The following is a 16,654-nucleotide window of genomic DNA, read 5'->3' on the forward strand; positions in this document are numbered from 1 at the left end:
AAGGAAGTTTGAATGTAACGTTGAACGATTAGACCAAAGTGTAGCTCCTCTCCCCTGCTGATTCTGTTGTTTTAAACCATATTTTAACATTTTACTCTGTTTGACAGTCTGCTGAGAAACATTCCTGCGTGTTTCCGAGTGTGTGACGGAATAAAAATGTGTAAGGAGTGACGGCAGGAGTCAAATAAGTCAAATATGTGCTGTAATGCCCATGCACCGATTTACCAGAGCAAGATGTTTCTATCGCTCCTGATTTCTACAATAACACTGTTTCCACTCGGACATGCTTCTTTACCTCTGGTTATAAATACATGGCCATTCAAGAATGCAACAGCTGCAGGTAGGACATACTTTACGGTAATTATTTATGTTGCACGAGTCGGTTTAAAGTTTTACTCAGTCCAGAGTTCAGTCATGTGACTCTGTTGCAAAAGCCTGCGAATAAAACATGTATATGATATTTAAAAACACTGTCATATCCACCCAAAAGCAAGCATTTCTGTACTCTGTAGCCTACTTTTATTTGTTTTCAACACCAAAGTATTCTTTCTGCAAATGCCTGCTTGTTAGAAAAACCCTGGACAGACTACTCCAACAGAAAACTTTGCACTACATTTGATTTCAAGCAGAAGTGTACACACTGTACTTTAACTTGATCGAAAATGAAAGTGCATTGAGTGCAATGTTACAAGCTTGCAGAGAGAGAGCTCTGCAGATTGAGTCATGGCATCCAGCAGAGGTAGGATGTGTTCTGCTCTCCTGCTGACATGTCTGGTTATTTCTGGGGTGTAATCAGCTTTTTGTTTTAAGAGGTGCATTTACTCCTAACACTGTTATTATAACTTCATTTCTCACAGGCATGTCAGTTGCATGGTTGTGTGTTGTTTCAGATATGTACTTAGTTGCATACAGTGGTAATTAGGCACACTGTGAGATAACATGACTCAGCCATTTGGTTTCTCCTCATGCAACTAACTCAGACAAATTGACATGCTGACATGAACTATGCTGAGAAGCCAAAGGACAGCATGAGGTGAATTTTAAGGTAGCTTAAATGTCTCTTTACCTGTCAGTCAAATTGATTATTTTGTTTGATCTCAATTTGTTTCATTCCTTATAAGGATTTTGATTGACCTTAAGAACTCCACTTATTACTTTAACAGAGCAGTAATTGGTAGTATTAAGATAATCTGTTAATTGTTGCAGTCATGTTTCAAATAAAAATGTAAGTTAGTCTTTGGTCCCAGCTTCTCAGATGAACTTATATCTGTCATGTGACAGTAAATGAAATTTCATTTTAAGATATTTGTTTTCAATTATCTTATAAACCAAATTATTTAAACAATTAGTGAAGAGGATGCTTAGAGGATTAATTGATAATGGAAACAGTTATCAATTGCAGATTGAACAATGTTTCATTAGTCTTATTTAAATGTTGCCTCCTGCAAGATTAAATTAATTCATTTTTGTATCCTTTATGGACACAGGAAGCAGATGTATATATATATTTTTGGTAAATTCCAATCCTAGACAAACTCTATGACCATTATACCCACTACTTTCTCCTCACACTATTTAAAATTATTCTAATTATTTTTGCAGTATACTTAAGGGCCGCACAAAATCATCAGGATAATATCAGTATCAGCTGATAATAGCTTTAAAAGTTAATGACAAGTATATGAAAATGTCCACTGAGATGTATGGTTTGACATGGTGATGCATTAATCAGCATGCAATGATACCTTACACACTCCAACAATGAGCTCCAACATGTCAGCTTTCTTGAAGTATTTTGAAATGTTGCACACAGACAGCAAATAAACTATTTACAATGCTAGTGAGGCACAGGTGATGTAAGGAGGAGGAAAACAACTCTCCTTTAATGCTATCAATATAGTTGTTTATCTCAAGAACTGTCATCCTGAACGGCACCATGTGCTGCTGAAAAGTGAGAATGTAAAAGCGGCAGCTGGGGCACCGTTGGCCCAGCAGTCTAAACACCATAGTGCTGGGCCAGTGCTCATCGTAGCAGTCGCAGGTTCAACTCCAGGCCTCGACCATTTGCTGCATGTCTTCCCCCACTCTCTGCTCCCCACATGTCCTGTTTCTCTCTGGCTATCCTGTCCAATAAAGACAAAAATGCCATAAAACATAACTTGTAATGTAAAAGCGGCAGCACCAACAAAAACCTGTCAGCAGCCTTTACTTCAGTCATTCGACAAAGCTAAGAAATATAGTTGCAACCAATCAATCAATCAATCAATCTTTATTTGTATAGCGCCAAATCACAACAAACGTTATCTCAAGACGCTTTTACAAACATAGGAGGTCTAGACCACTCTATGTCAAATTATGAACAGAGACCCAACTTCAAGACAGGGTAAGACTCAGTCTGACCCCACCTTAATCCATCATGAGCATTGCACATTGCAGTATTTAGCTAGTTACAGTGGTGAGGAAAAAATTCCTTTTAACAGGCAGAAACCTCAGGCAGAACCAGACTCATGTTAGACAGCCATCATGCCTCGACTGAGTTGGGTCTGGAAAGACAGATAGAGGGGAGTAAGAGAGAGAGGTGATAGTGATGAGACAAGTCGTAGAAGCTGTTGCTGCTGGAGTCCAGCACGTCCGTATCAGCTGGAGTCCAGATCGTCCGCAGCAGGAGCACGTCTACGGCAGCTCCACATGTCTGATTGTCCACATTTGAAAAGAATGAAACAAATAGACTGACACAATAAGAGAAACAGGTAAATACTACAGACTAGTTGTTCTTTTCAATAGAAAAAAAAGTGTGTATATCTGTTCCTGTATTGTTATCAGTCAAAGAGAGTTTGGAAATACCAACATATCAAATACTGGCCAAAATCCAATATTGCACATCTCTAGTATACTTATAACTCTACACCAAAGCTGCACATGAGTTGAACCATCAGAGATATAGATGGAGATAGGAAATGGACAGGATCCACGAGGCATCACAGCTGCCTCTGCCAGGTCTGCCTCCTCTCTATTTGATTTCCTTCAGGATGATACATTGGACATGTTCAAATTGAAACCGAAAATATTTCAGCAGTGCTGGAGACTAATCTGTCAAGTGGATTTCCACCTGGTGAAAAACCCTGAGCAGAAGAAATAAGAGATAGAACCAGTGCTCATAACATCTCGAGCAACACATCAAACCTGAAGTTCACTTAAAAATCTCACCAATTGATGGATGGATACCCTTTAATTTATCACATATACATCACCTCTTTTCCCTGAGGTGGGTCTGAAAATGAAAAATGTACCCAGCTATCTGTTCTGCAGGGAGATATTTAAAAGTATAGTCTGCGAGCTCTGGTTATTGATCCGCCCATGCAGATCTCTTCTCCTCTGGGGGCTTACAGAAGCAGCTGACAATAGCGGGCTAATCTCTTCTTCCATTCTGCTGCATTTACTAAGTGAGAAAAATGTAATGCTGAGTTTGATGTATTAAAAAAAGAATGAAATCCCGAGACAAGAGCACTCACCAAAGATGGTGGATGGACAGAATGTATGGATGAATAAATGAGAAATAATAGGAGGAGGAATTTGTGGTCGTATCCTGCTGGGCACAGAGCAATGGTCTGAGAATTCGGTGGCAAGCTGGTGACAGTGCTGCAGTTGGTATTTTGATCCCCCATGGGCACTTGGGGGATCAGTGACCAAATGCTTGTCAGCTCACAGCCGCCCTGTGTTCAGAGGAGTCACACTGGTCATCCTGTGCATCCTTTCAACCTTTCTCTCATCTGCCTGACATGAAAATCAGGATTTAGTTATTAACTCTAGATTACTTTAGACAAAATTTCACACATATTCTTTACATTTTGGACGAAACACCAAATCTACATGTGCTGTTTAGAACAATTTTAGTGCTGTTATTATTGAACACTGGCAATCAAATCTGTTGAATAAAAGTATACAAAATGTTCCTAAGCAAAGTTTCCAAACTTTCCTTCTCCAGCTGGATGTGGATCCGTCTTGAGTCAAACCTAAAATCGCAGAACTCTGCGACCTCACCCTCCAATTTGCAAACAAATTCAAGCTGCCAAATGTTGTGCACCAATGTAGCCAAAATGTACACGAACATTTGTGGAACTGAGCCGAGGGTGTTCACTTGATGCAATATAATTTTTGTTGGCAGTGTATGGTGTATTGAAAGTGTAACTGTGTTCTGTTTTGCTCTGTAGCATGGAGTACCTTGCAGTCTGGAGGCTCTGCGCTGGACGCAGTAGAGAAGGGCTGCGCTCGCTGTGAGAGCGAGCAGTGTGATGGCAGCGTGGGCTACGGTGGGAGCCCTGATGAGACTGGAGAGACCACACTGGATGCAATGATCATGAATGGGTAATCCATGAACATAACCTGTATATTGATGAAATCGCTCCCAAATCAGATCGGGCAGCATCTGCAGTGATGCGGACGCTGTACCGGTCTGTTGTGGTGAAGAGAGAGCTGAGCCAGAAGGCAAAGCTCTCAATTTACCGGTCAATCTACGTTCCAACCCTCACCTATGGTCACGAGCTGTGGGTTGTGACCAAAAGAATACAAGCGGCTGAAATTAGCTTTCTCCCCAGGGTGGCTGGGCTCAGCCTTAGAGGTAGGGTTAGGAGCTCAGACATCCAGGAGAGGTTGAAAGTAGAGCCGCTGCTCCTCCGCATCGAGAGGAGCCAGATGAGGTGTTTCGGGCATCTGGTCAGGATGCCTCCTGGATGTCTCCCTGGGGAGGGGTTTCGGCATGTCCTTCTGGGAGGAGGCCATGGGGAAGACCCAGGACACGCCGGCGAGATTATATCTCTCAGCTGGCCTGGGAACGCCTCAGTTTCCTCCCAGAAGAGCTGGTGGAAGTGGCCGGGGTGAGGAGTGTCTGGGCTTCCCTGCTGAGACTGCTGCTCCGGCGACCCGGACTCGGATAAGCGGAGGAAGATGGATGGATGGATACTTCCAAATCATTATTTCTTGCATTTGTTGTAAATGTTAGGGATGTTCCAAAGCAACTAACTTTCCTGTCCTGTAAATGGAAATTTATATTCCAACCAACTGATCTGAAAGCTAAGAATCACTCAGATTGAAGTCTTGATTCAGCACGGTCAACATGGGACCACAGAGTCTGCAGATAATCTAGTCAAATTGGTTAAATATGACTAGTTTTAGTAAAAACTGAGTGTTTATATTCCAGTTAAATCTGACACTGCTTACAAACAGCTTTATCTCCATTCTCTTGATCGAAATACTAACAAACCATGCTGCGCTATCTGATGCCATCTGTCATCTGTGCTTGTTTACATGTTTACATCTAGCCCTGGCTAATAGTGAGTGGATGTGCTTCAGCCTAGACACAACATTAGACCAACATTTCAGGCCTACAGTAATAGAAAACAGAATAATTTGTTTAACTGACTAGTAATTCTGGTGCTTGCAAGGGTAACAGCATTAAATCGTTTGGTGAACAAACACACATGTTCCTGATAATTATTGATTTCTTAAATAATAGCAATCAATAACCCAGCGTGACAATGAATTGTAAGCAGGCTGTTATAGTCAAGGGATAAACCCCCTCTAGTTCATGTCAGAGTGCAGCTCACACTGAAGAGTTCCCGTTCATCCATCCACTCATCAATTGTCTCTACCATTTATCCCATTTGGGGTGACAGGGGCACTGTAGCCTGTCCTAGCTGTCATTGGTGAGAGCTGGGGTCCTTTGGGGTTCCAACTCACCACAACAACCCCCTTCAGTATTCGTCATCCCTTACTTTACATCTGTTTTGTTTTTGGAGCTGCCATATCTGTAACAAAAGCAGCATGAGCATTTTTTTTTCATACATCTGGTGTTTTTGCTCTTTTGGTAGAAGACTTTCTCCTGAGTACTCATCAAAGTGAATACAGTGAGGGTTTCAAAATATAAGCAAGAAATGGCAACAACTTAACAAGCAAGTGTTTGTGACAATTGACTTAATCATATATAACATACATTTCATTAAAAGTGACCCAATGCTGACCACTCTCATTAGATACCTAAAGCTGTCAACATATTGTATATCCGTCTTATACTTCTGTGCCGGTGCTGTCTTTGCATCTAAAACATGTACAGCTATAACTGGCTGACCTTTTCCAGTCAGGCTGCCTGTAATGAAGCACTAATTAAGATTCTCATTAGATTCTGAAGGTAACAAGTTATTAATACCTGGAGTACAAACATTTATGCACTCAGAAGTTGTTATGGAAGGCAAATGTCAGCTCATAATGGCAGACAAAATGCAATAAGCAAGTTGTTTGTTATTCCCCCTGTGGAATGTTCCTTTTTCCATTTTGCACCTTTGTTTTTAGTTACAGTCATGAATACATTGTGTGTGAGTGTGTGTGTGTGTGTGTGTGTGTGTGTGTGTGTGTGGGGGGGGGGGGGGGGGGGGGTCTACCCTCCCACACACAATCCAATACAGCTGCATAAGTAATACAGTAGCCACACCGGCACACTTTGATTGAGCATGAGAATCGAAACACCTGCGCTGCTTAAAAAAATCCAGTAGACCAGCCCTGCAGTAAATGCTAGTTCTGTAAAAATGTGAGAATATGATGTTCAGTAATTCTTGAGACGTTGGTTTGTTGAAGTCGACAAGCATTAGGAACATTTTTCTCCAGCTGCAATCCATTACATTACCATCCCAAATTACAGCCTCAGAACTAGGACTTAAATTAGAGCTTACTTCACTCTGACAGTCAGACGAACTGCTCTTTATCGTCTAGGTTAAACAAATAGTCTTATAGTACTACACTAATGTACAAAAGTCTATTGTTAGACATTTATAGGATTCTGTGTAATAAGCGCTTTCATCGATACCAATTATGGCATGTAATGTTGTCCTTAGTATCATTAAATAGGCTGAACTTTTGCTTATCAGTAGATATCAACCACAATATGAGAGGGGGACCAACACATCTAAAGATAGTGTGTAAGAGTCAGTGCTTAGTAAATCAGAGTAAGACTGTAGGAATATATATTTTTTTACAATGTTGTTTACATTATACACATATACATACCAAACAAACAAACATACATACAAATAAACATACACAACAAGATCAACACACAAAACAAAAAACAACTTATACAGACATTAATTCCACTTATCAATCTGACCAACTCAACCTCAATAATTAAATTTTTCTTCCTCTTTAAAGAAATGTTAGCTAATAAAAAATAAAAATAACAAAGTCTTAATTCACAACTCAAATGTTGCTCAAGTCTAACGAGTACATCGTAGTTATCTTATATTTGTAATTCATCATCAACTCAATGCCAATATGTGAATATATATTTACAGAATATTTCCGCTGTTGTTTATATTTTATGGTTTGCAACTTTTTTAAATTTAATTTTAACAAATAAATTAATGTTTTTTTTTTTACATAATACATATATTGTACAAAAACATGCTTGGGTTGATTCAGATATTGGCTCAACAACTAGTTTGTCCAATAAAGCATGCTGCTACCCTGTGGTTAAATACTCTGTCTGAAGCACATGAAGTAGAACATCAAATAATGCATATGGTCTCTACTAGAATTGTCTGACAATGGATAATAATGCAACTTATTTTTAAAAAAAGTAATTTGTGGGTACCTCTGACTTGGGATGTTTACACAAAATCTACAAAGAAAATGTCTCACTTTCACTCCATCTCAAATATTTACTATGTTGGTATTAAATCTGTGATACTTCTAAAAATCTTAAATCAGTGAGGCTGTTATTGCTCCTTGAATAAAACTGTTTTGAACCCATTGGTTTGATCAGCTGAATTATTTGTGTTAATTAAAAGCCTGGTATTTATCAGGTACCCTGGGCAGTTTCAGGGTCTTATTGCAGTTGTTGCATTTAGATCAGCTGCTTCGTCTTTAAACGTCCCCAGTAGAGTTTTCTTGAAGACAAACAGAAGTTGTTTGGCTTCTTTGTATAAATATTAGAGGGTTGTTTTTTTCCTTCCCCATGAAACATTTGCATAAATGAGTTTATTTGAGGAAAGATAAATCCTGTATTATTTACGTCCCTGTGTTCCACTCCACAAGGTTACTTATAAACAGATGTATCCATTAAGCCTGTGGTGATGTTTGTTCTCTTTGTTTTCTATGTGCCCAGGGACACAATGGAGGTTGGTTCAGTCGCAGACCTGAGAAGAATCAAAAATGCCATTGGAGTAGCGAGAGCTGTGATGGAGCACACTGAACACACACTGCTGGTAGGAGAGTCAGGTATGTGTGGATCATGTCTGTAAAAGTAACCATTTATAAAGCAGCGCTCTTATTTTGAAATCCAGCGAACAAGCAGAATATAAATTCTGTTTAGGCAGAAACAGAGATCTAACACTGTCTGTCTTTCTTTCTGTTGTGTGGAGATAAAAAAAGGTAATAAATAATGTTGCAAGGAGACCTCCTGATACTCCGATGTGCATTAGTCATCATCTTCATCAGGCACTTGTCATATTAGGGCCAAAGCACTTCAAGCACTTACGGTAATGTGTGTTTTTTTGCAACACTTGAATAGGCTTCATTCCCTAGATCAATAACATCAGAGGTTAGCGATGATTGCTTGGGTCAGAGATACAGTACACAAAATGCTCTGAACAGAAATAGAATGATTGTGTAACAGAAAGGTGCCCAAAAAAGAAAATGTATAAGTCTTATCTTAGCATTTTCAGAAGAGCGGCAAATTGATAGATAAGGAGGGGAAGCATGGCTCTCTGTGGGTTGTTTAATGGAAAGTGAAGGCTGATTTAAAATGCTTATTCTTGTATGATAAGTGTCTTTTATATCAAATAATTTAGCTTCTATATCTCAAAGTCGTTAGAAAAGTGTTCTCTATTTAACGAAGCGAAAGCCGTTTATTAAATCACATATTCAGCTCAACCGCAGCATCATTCTGACAGGAATGATAAGGTCACTGCTGTTCAGAGAGGGAGCAATGTAAGATTTGTCCTAACTGGCAAGCCAAAGCCTAAACAACATGAGATTGCCTTCAGTGGCTTTTTTGTCTGTGACCCTTTGTTTTTGTATAACCCAAGGTCAGCATGGCCCAGAATGTCTAACTTGACCTGAAAGTATTCCTTCTCTCTCCGCAGCGACTGTGTTTGCTGAAAACATGGGCTTCATCGCAGAAGACCTGACTACCAACAAATCTATGAATATTTTCTCACAGTGGCTGAAGGGCAACTGCCAACCTAATTATCGAAAGGTGTGTATGTGTGTGTAGGAGAGTGTGTGTTTTCTCACTTGTGTTAGCTACAGGCGCGCTGCTCCTAAAAGATTGATATTAAGCAGGGAAATTGACAGGCATACTAAAGTAGTTCATCAACAGTCAGCTCTTGCAGCCGAGGTGATGCCCTACAGCTCAGGTCCTGCTATTCTTTAAAACCAACACATTCTCTTCCCCTCTAACACCTTAAAATCTCCAGAATAAGATTTCTTCCTTTTAAGTTGGCTGTGTTGTTCCAGAGAGAGCGCGCAGGGTTTTATTGATTCAGTTCACAATATTCAATACTCAGGGTCGTCCAATACTAGAACCAACAGAGTGTTCTTGGAATAGAGTCCGGTAGAGACCACTGTGATGTCCCCTACTGTTGTTTGGACTTTTTATTAGGCCTGGAGTTCTCTGATTAAGCCGCCATCTTTTTGATTGTCAGGTAGCTTTTCCCTAGCATATGAATATTGTCTATTTCACTCTATGGGACAATTTTTTTTACTTTATTAATATTAAACTCTTTAAAAAGACATGAAACTGGTGTTTGGGATCATAAACTCATGAGGACAAAGTTTCCTGAGGTAATAAATCAACTGAGAGGTAGGGTTACTTCTCATCAGGCTTCTGTTTGCAGCTGGACTAGTTGCCCCCTGCTGGCCAAAATAGATATTGCAACTCTTGAATTACTTCTATATATTTGTAAACACCCTCCTTTTAACTAGTTTAAAGCGCCATTAAGATTTAAATCACCCTTCAAAAAATCGGACCAAAAGAGCAACTTAGATATTGTGATAGCAGAATCACAATGAGAATATGACTGTCACATTACAACTGAGGGAACATAGTACCAGGTAATATCCAATACAGAGGTGATGACAGTTATCAAATAGGTAGTTTTCCTGAATAATTTTGGTGTGTCTTTTCAAAGGTAATTGCACTAAGAGTCTTTCTCTGTCATTTAAAGTTGACTTTAATTTCCTGCAGGAATCAAATCTAACAGCATCAGATCCTGCCGTATATTATTCCATACTGGCTCATTTTTCAACCTGAAGACGATGTCAATGCTTTGATATATGTAGTCTATGGTTTGAGATAGGGATGTGCACATGTAGTCAGCTAAACAATTAAACATCATCACATTTGTTAGTCACCAGAATACCTACTCTGTAAACAAATTATTGATGTTTTTATTATTGACGGCTAAGAATAGCGGTCAAATGTTGCATCTAAGCTGAAGCACAGTCAGCCACCATCAGCAGGGGCTGTAGCTCTGGTTATTGGTTGCTGCCACATGGCGTGATACTATAACGCCCTACTAGCCGGATGTAAACAAACAGAGACAACATCTCGTACTGTATATTTCAGATCTAGGAAGTGGAGGCAAAGTTGTATGTAGGCTGTGTCTGGTTGAACTGGCCACTCAACCAGAGCTACATGTATGTATAACCAGCACAGCTATGTGGACATAAAGACCAACGGCTGGTGGTGCTAACTCTGCTAACTTTAGACACACTCAGAAATCCAATTTGATATTATGTACACACAGACTCTGTGATCCCATGTGTGGCCATGTAATATAATCATTCTTGATTTAGACTGTTTTCTAACCTGTAGACGACTCAGTTAGTTGGAATTTAGATTTCTGTTTAAAAACAAGTAGTCGCTTCATTCCTAGTTTAAGATTATCTCTACAGATGTTTAGACAGCCACAGCTTAATGAGTTCTTGGATTATTAATATCAATAAATTATTTAATTTATTCATATCACCAGAATGTGTTATTGATTTGAATACTTTCAGAATGACTCTACAGCTGATCAACACTCAATATTTCAGAGAGGTCATAGTGTTAGGCTTGATTCAATGAGACATTTAATACTTCCATCAGTCTGTACAGAAGTCAAGTTTTCAGTGCTCTTTTGTTCAATTTCAGATTGTTGCTGAAGTCACAGGAGAACAACCACAGCTGAATGTTTTATAACTAAGGAGAACGATTTCAAGGGTTTTACTTTCACCTTCATGAAAAAGAATAAAACAGCTTCATGAATAATGTGCAGACACTTTCATAAAGCCGACTAGTTGATCCACACTTTGTTTTATTGATGGCACTATTGAAGACTGTTAAAAAGATGATGCTGAAAAATACTCTATCTGAGAAAAAACTTTGTTCCAACACTGAGTTTCTCTACATCTGTGTTTTTGTGGCTGTTAACTTCCACTCAGAGCGTGGCATATTTTAAGACAATGTCTCCTTGCTAGTAAGAGTAGAATTAACTTTTTATAACTAGCTGCAGGTCAAGCTGCGATATGCTGTCACTTCTGAGAGCAGAAGTGGCGCCTTAAAGGAGGGAGACAAAGAAACCTAGACTCCGGTACAGTAGATTGTCAGTCTCAATATCATCAGTAATGTGACTGCTGAAGAACACATTCTGTCTGCAGCAGGAGATCCAAACAGAGCAAGACTCCCCGCTGATTATTAATCTCTAGTTTATTATTCTCCCACGTGGTGATTAAACTGCTTATACTTTTATTACTTGACATCACAGCAGATCAAGGCAAATGCTTGCAATTTACCATATGCTTGTGTTTAATTACAATAATTAAGCCTAAAATAATACATTGCGTTATTTATTCATCCTAGCAGAAAGTGAACCATTACAGCAGCTTACAACAATGTAAGGATATAGAGAACTTTACTTATAGAATAAAACTTTCCTGTACATTTATGCATTTGTAATTATAAGCATTGGTAGCATATTTAAAAAAGAAAACTTGAGGTTCAGAAAGTGCAAAGAGTGCATCATGGAATGCAAATATGTTGGAAAGTGTAAAGAGCAGCTGTGGATCCTATAAGTGAAATGTTTAGTGAAACTGTCTGAGTCCGGGGTGAGCGTGTTCGAGTGTGCTGGCGTTATGCAAACAGCTCAGTCTTCTTTTTCTTTCCTCTCAAAAGAATATGATTCCAGATCCTTCCACGTCCTGTGGACCCTACAAGCCCACAGTGATACTAAGCCAGAACAAGAGGGCACAGCATGCCAACGCACGCTCCCATGACACCATCGGTACGTTTTATAATCTAGTAATACTGAATGTACAATCGTCTTCCCTCAGGCTGTTTTAACGAGTTAAGCATTTTAACGCTTTATTGAGAGCAGACAGAGGGGAGTGAAGGTTTAGCAGCATCCTGTTCCAAAAGGGAGCCGAGCTGACGAGCTAAAGGTTAGAAATGCACAAAGCAGTCTGAAGGTCTTAAACTTGTGAATTTGCATGAAGTCAATTTCTAAACTAACCTGTCCCCACTTTTTAATTCAGTCTGAGATAGATTTATGTACTGATCGGGGAGCCTGGAGTTGTTTCTAATTGAGTGTTGCGCTCACAAATAACTCAAGCTGCATTGTTATTACCTCTTATATTGACATGACTTAATTTTACTTTGTGTGGCTGCTGGGATAACTCAGAATAGATGTCGTTTAATACAACTTCTTTCTTTGTTTTCAACCCAGGGATGATTGCTCTTGATCAGAATGGTCACGTGGCTGTTGGTACATCAACCAACGGACTGACACATAAAGTTCCAGGGTATGTAGATCACATCGGCCTCAGTGGGAAAAAACACTAAATATAGAAGTAATGTTGAGGAAGGCATCTTGTTATATCAGGAGTCCAGCACTAGGTTGCACCAGCTGTGCGGAAGTTCTAATGATGCTTAGTGTTAACACAGTTTATAATTTAGGACTCATTCAGGGAGTTTACACTGTTGACATTGCATCAGCTGAGTTGGGGTAAAGTCCTCTGTAAACACTGGTGCATCGTCTTGAAAGATGGCATAACTTTGAGGATGAGGAGGAGCAGAACTGACTGTTTAGGGTCAGCAGTGCATTCTCCATAATAGATTACATTTATTTGGAGTATGGTGACTTTCCGCTTTTGTTTTTCCACAACAACTTCTTCTGCTCAAGAACAGAACGGTGTTATATTAACGTACGCTGTCGATGTCCCCACTCCATAGCTGTGCCACCAGTGTGTGACTGGGATTAGTCATAAACTAATGGGCAGCTTTACACAGCAGCCTCTGCCATCATGTGGTGTGACTGAGTGAGTGAATCTGACATATCATGTAAAAGCACTTTGAGTGGTCAGAAGACTAAGATAAGTGCAATATAAGCACAGTCCATTTAAGTAATTTTGAGTTGTTAGGCTGTTCAGAGGTGATTATACATGATCAAACACTGCAACAACTACAATGTTAAGGAAAGTGCTTTTCAGTGATTGGCCGCAGTGAGTGAAAACATCATTTCTGCTACAGTATTTTGGTTAATGTGGATATAATGCTTTCCTAAGAAAGATGAACCTTACATCTCCATGGTACAACCAAACAATACAATACTATAGTTACAAAATATGTCAACATTTGGTTTAGTGTGGACTTATCCTAAATCAAGACACAACGTATACAGAGCTGGTGCAACCATAGAATGTCTATAAAATGGAAGTCATCTCACTTGGCTTGAAGTGAGGCCGCCACAAAAACTGCTCCCCCTAGTGGCTGGCTGCAGTATAGGTCAAAAACTCTGTCTCCCCCATTCATTTGAATGAAGCTGTGGTTAAACTTTAAAAAATAAATACACGTCGTATGAATGTTTCTCACATCCGTATGCTGTGGTGATATGCAGTTATTATTTGACTGTTTTGTGTTCAAGGCCTCTTTTTTCTGAAAAGTTTCTTTTTCGTTAGTTATTAGAGTTTAAAAAAACGGGATTTTGCACCTGGTTTTACTTTGATTGACAGCTGCCGTAGAGAGAAACTCTGTAGGACCTCGAGACGGTACGCTGTAGGGTGGAGCTCGTTACCGTGGAGAGACACAAATTCCCTACTGCGTAGACTCTGGCTGCAGAAAATTTAAAAGATGGCAGCGTTCTGGAACGAAATATTTTGGCTTAAAAACCATACAATGGGAAAAGGCGGAGCAACGCTGTCCATTATATATACAGTCTATGGGTGCAACAGGCCACAGTGGTCCAGTACCCATAATGACCTTAAAGTCTGCTCAAGCTTCACGTCTTTATCCCAGACTATTTTTCATTATTTAATCATTTTTCATTGAATTTATGGGGAGTTTTGAGAGAGCAACTAAACAGAAAAAGATCTGAGACCTATGTGCTCAAAAATTGGAATTAGCTTTTATTTGGGTCCAGTTTAACTTTTTTTTCTTCTCTGAGTTTTCTTATGAATTTAAACAAGCTGATGTTGCAAAGCTGTGTCTCACCTTTATCAGTATTTTATTTATGTATTATGTTTTGCATTTTGAGAGAAACAGAAGTATCAACTATTTATGAGTAATTATTTTGAATACCTATTCTGCTCTATTAAATTCGGGGTGTATAGTAACCCTGGTCATGTTCCTGCCTTGCAGCCGTGTTGGGGACTCCCCGATCGTCGGAGCAGGAGCCTATGCTGACAGCTTAGTTGGCGGTGCTGCTGCTACAGGAGACGGAGACGTCATGATGCGCTTTCTTCCAAGGTAACTCACTCATTGTCCGTTCATAAAGGAAGAGTTCTATTAAAGTAAAAAAAAAATCTCTCCTGAGCCTTCACCTTGAGTCACTGCACTGTACCGTCGAATGAAAGGAAGATTTCAAAACTGTCAAACAGGCTTTTGAAAAAGGAATGTGAAGAATCTTCAGAACAACATATATTAAGGTTTTCTTAATTGCCCAAGTGGAAAACGAATCAATTGAAGTATGTAAGGGATGTGGAGAAGGTGTTTTTTTTTCGTTCAGCAGATGTGTTTTGCAATGGATTCTTCCTCAGTAGAAAAACGTACATGTTAACATGCTTAAGTGCTGTACAAATAGTTATTATGTTTCCCTATAATAAGCCTCCATCAAATCTCAAACAATGCTGCATTTAACAAAGCGGTGTTGCATTAGCACTCCATCCTACGCCATACCGAGGGATTATTTCTCAGCCTTGTTTCTTGACTAATGGAACTCTTACATGACGTTGTCTTTGACAGGAGCGATCTGTTTCAGAGCATATTGACATCTGTGACACGTGGTCTTTAAACAGCCAATTATCTTGAGTGAACCTCTTGCTAGACATGAAACCATGGTATTGTAAGGAGTGGAGACGTGACTGCGTTGCCCCAAAACTGTCATTTGTACATTCCACAGAAGAGGCTTCACTTTTAGCTGCTGTTTGTTTCCTAGCTGTGAAAATATGGCAGTCTAAGAGTTTTGTTTTTTTTCCATATATATATATTTTTTTATTTATGATAGTTTGAGTGAGGACACATGCTGTTTTTTTTTTAAGCTGCACTAAGCTTTACAGTCATAGTCACACACTAACACGCCTCAAGGCTGTCTATTTCAATCATTGCTTTTGAGTCACTTCCTCAAACTATTGGGGGTTGCAGTTTTCGAGAGGACCTTTCTACCAGTGGACTGAGAAGTGTTTGTCATTCATTCTTCATGCCCATGTTTTTCTGGTGGTCATGCTATTTTAGCTGACAACCCCTGTTGTGGACTTCACTTTCAAAATGTAGGAGTAACAATTATCATCAGCACACTACATCCATCTTTTATGTTGGCATGGTAGGAGTCTTGTGAGGAAATTTCAATGCAGCACTCACTGTTTTATACATCTGACCCCAGGCTGATGAAGTTAATGGCAGTTACTGTTTTTGTGCAGCAAAGTGATTCCCAAGCTGTGGCATTAGTACAAGTGATTAGAGCTTTACTAAAATCCTTACTCAGCTCTCCAAGTGGCCCAAGTCCTGCACGATACCCCAAAATAAGCAGTGAGTTTACTTGGTTTACTATTGTGTCAACAATATGAAGGGTTATGAGTTAACATTAAAGAGAGCGTATTAGTTTTACTCATGGTTTATGTCTGCTGCAGTTCATATTTTGCAAAATATGTCTTACAAAACATCCCATCCTGAATCCAAAATAAATCCAAGATGCTTTTTTCAACTGGTCAATTGGCATCAATTAATCTGAGGTTTACTTATAGATGGCTTGAGACGAATCTGACTGAATGAAAGCAAGGCAGTTATACCCAGGCCTCCATCCAACAGGTGAAATTTACGCATGCTGAGTAAAAAATGCATCGCTTGTTTACAGCAAATATATTTTATTTATTTATTATAATAAAGATAGGCTTTGTGATGTGTTTATTACTCATATTAATTATCAAAGTATTTATATTTTATGTTTAAATATATATATATATATTCTACAGGAAATTATAGCATATTAATATTATCTCATTGTAATACATTTTTAAAATCTGGTACATTGTTTAAATGTGTGACTTTGAGTGATTGAAAGGCCCCATAAATGAAATCTTCTTCTTCTTCTTCTTCTTCTTCGCTATTGTTTAGCACAGCAGGTTAGATGTAAGA

The 16,654-nt window shown here is 39.2% G+C and overlaps 1 protein-coding gene across 1 annotated transcript in view; it reads left to right on the forward strand.

The window, feature by feature from the left end:
• aga (aspartylglucosaminidase) overlaps nucleotides 1-16,654 on the forward strand; it is a 20,144-nt gene continuing 3,490 nt past the window's right edge. Inside the window, exons 1-7 of the mRNA XM_034690103.1 lie at nucleotides 1-340; nucleotides 4,212-4,365; nucleotides 8,153-8,265; nucleotides 9,132-9,244; nucleotides 12,203-12,311; nucleotides 12,753-12,828; nucleotides 14,663-14,770. Coding sequence (XP_034545994.1) covers nucleotides 196-340; nucleotides 4,212-4,365; nucleotides 8,153-8,265; nucleotides 9,132-9,244; nucleotides 12,203-12,311; nucleotides 12,753-12,828; nucleotides 14,663-14,770 — 818 coding nt within the window. The 5' untranslated portion in view covers nucleotides 1-195. The remainder of the gene's footprint in view (nucleotides 341-4,211; nucleotides 4,366-8,152; nucleotides 8,266-9,131; nucleotides 9,245-12,202; nucleotides 12,312-12,752; nucleotides 12,829-14,662; nucleotides 14,771-16,654) is intronic.

Source organism: Notolabrus celidotus, chromosome 8 (genome assembly GCF_009762535.1).
Source record: "Notolabrus celidotus isolate fNotCel1 chromosome 8, fNotCel1.pri, whole genome shotgun sequence".
Taxonomy (NCBI): Eukaryota; Metazoa; Chordata; class Actinopteri; order Labriformes; family Labridae; genus Notolabrus; species Notolabrus celidotus.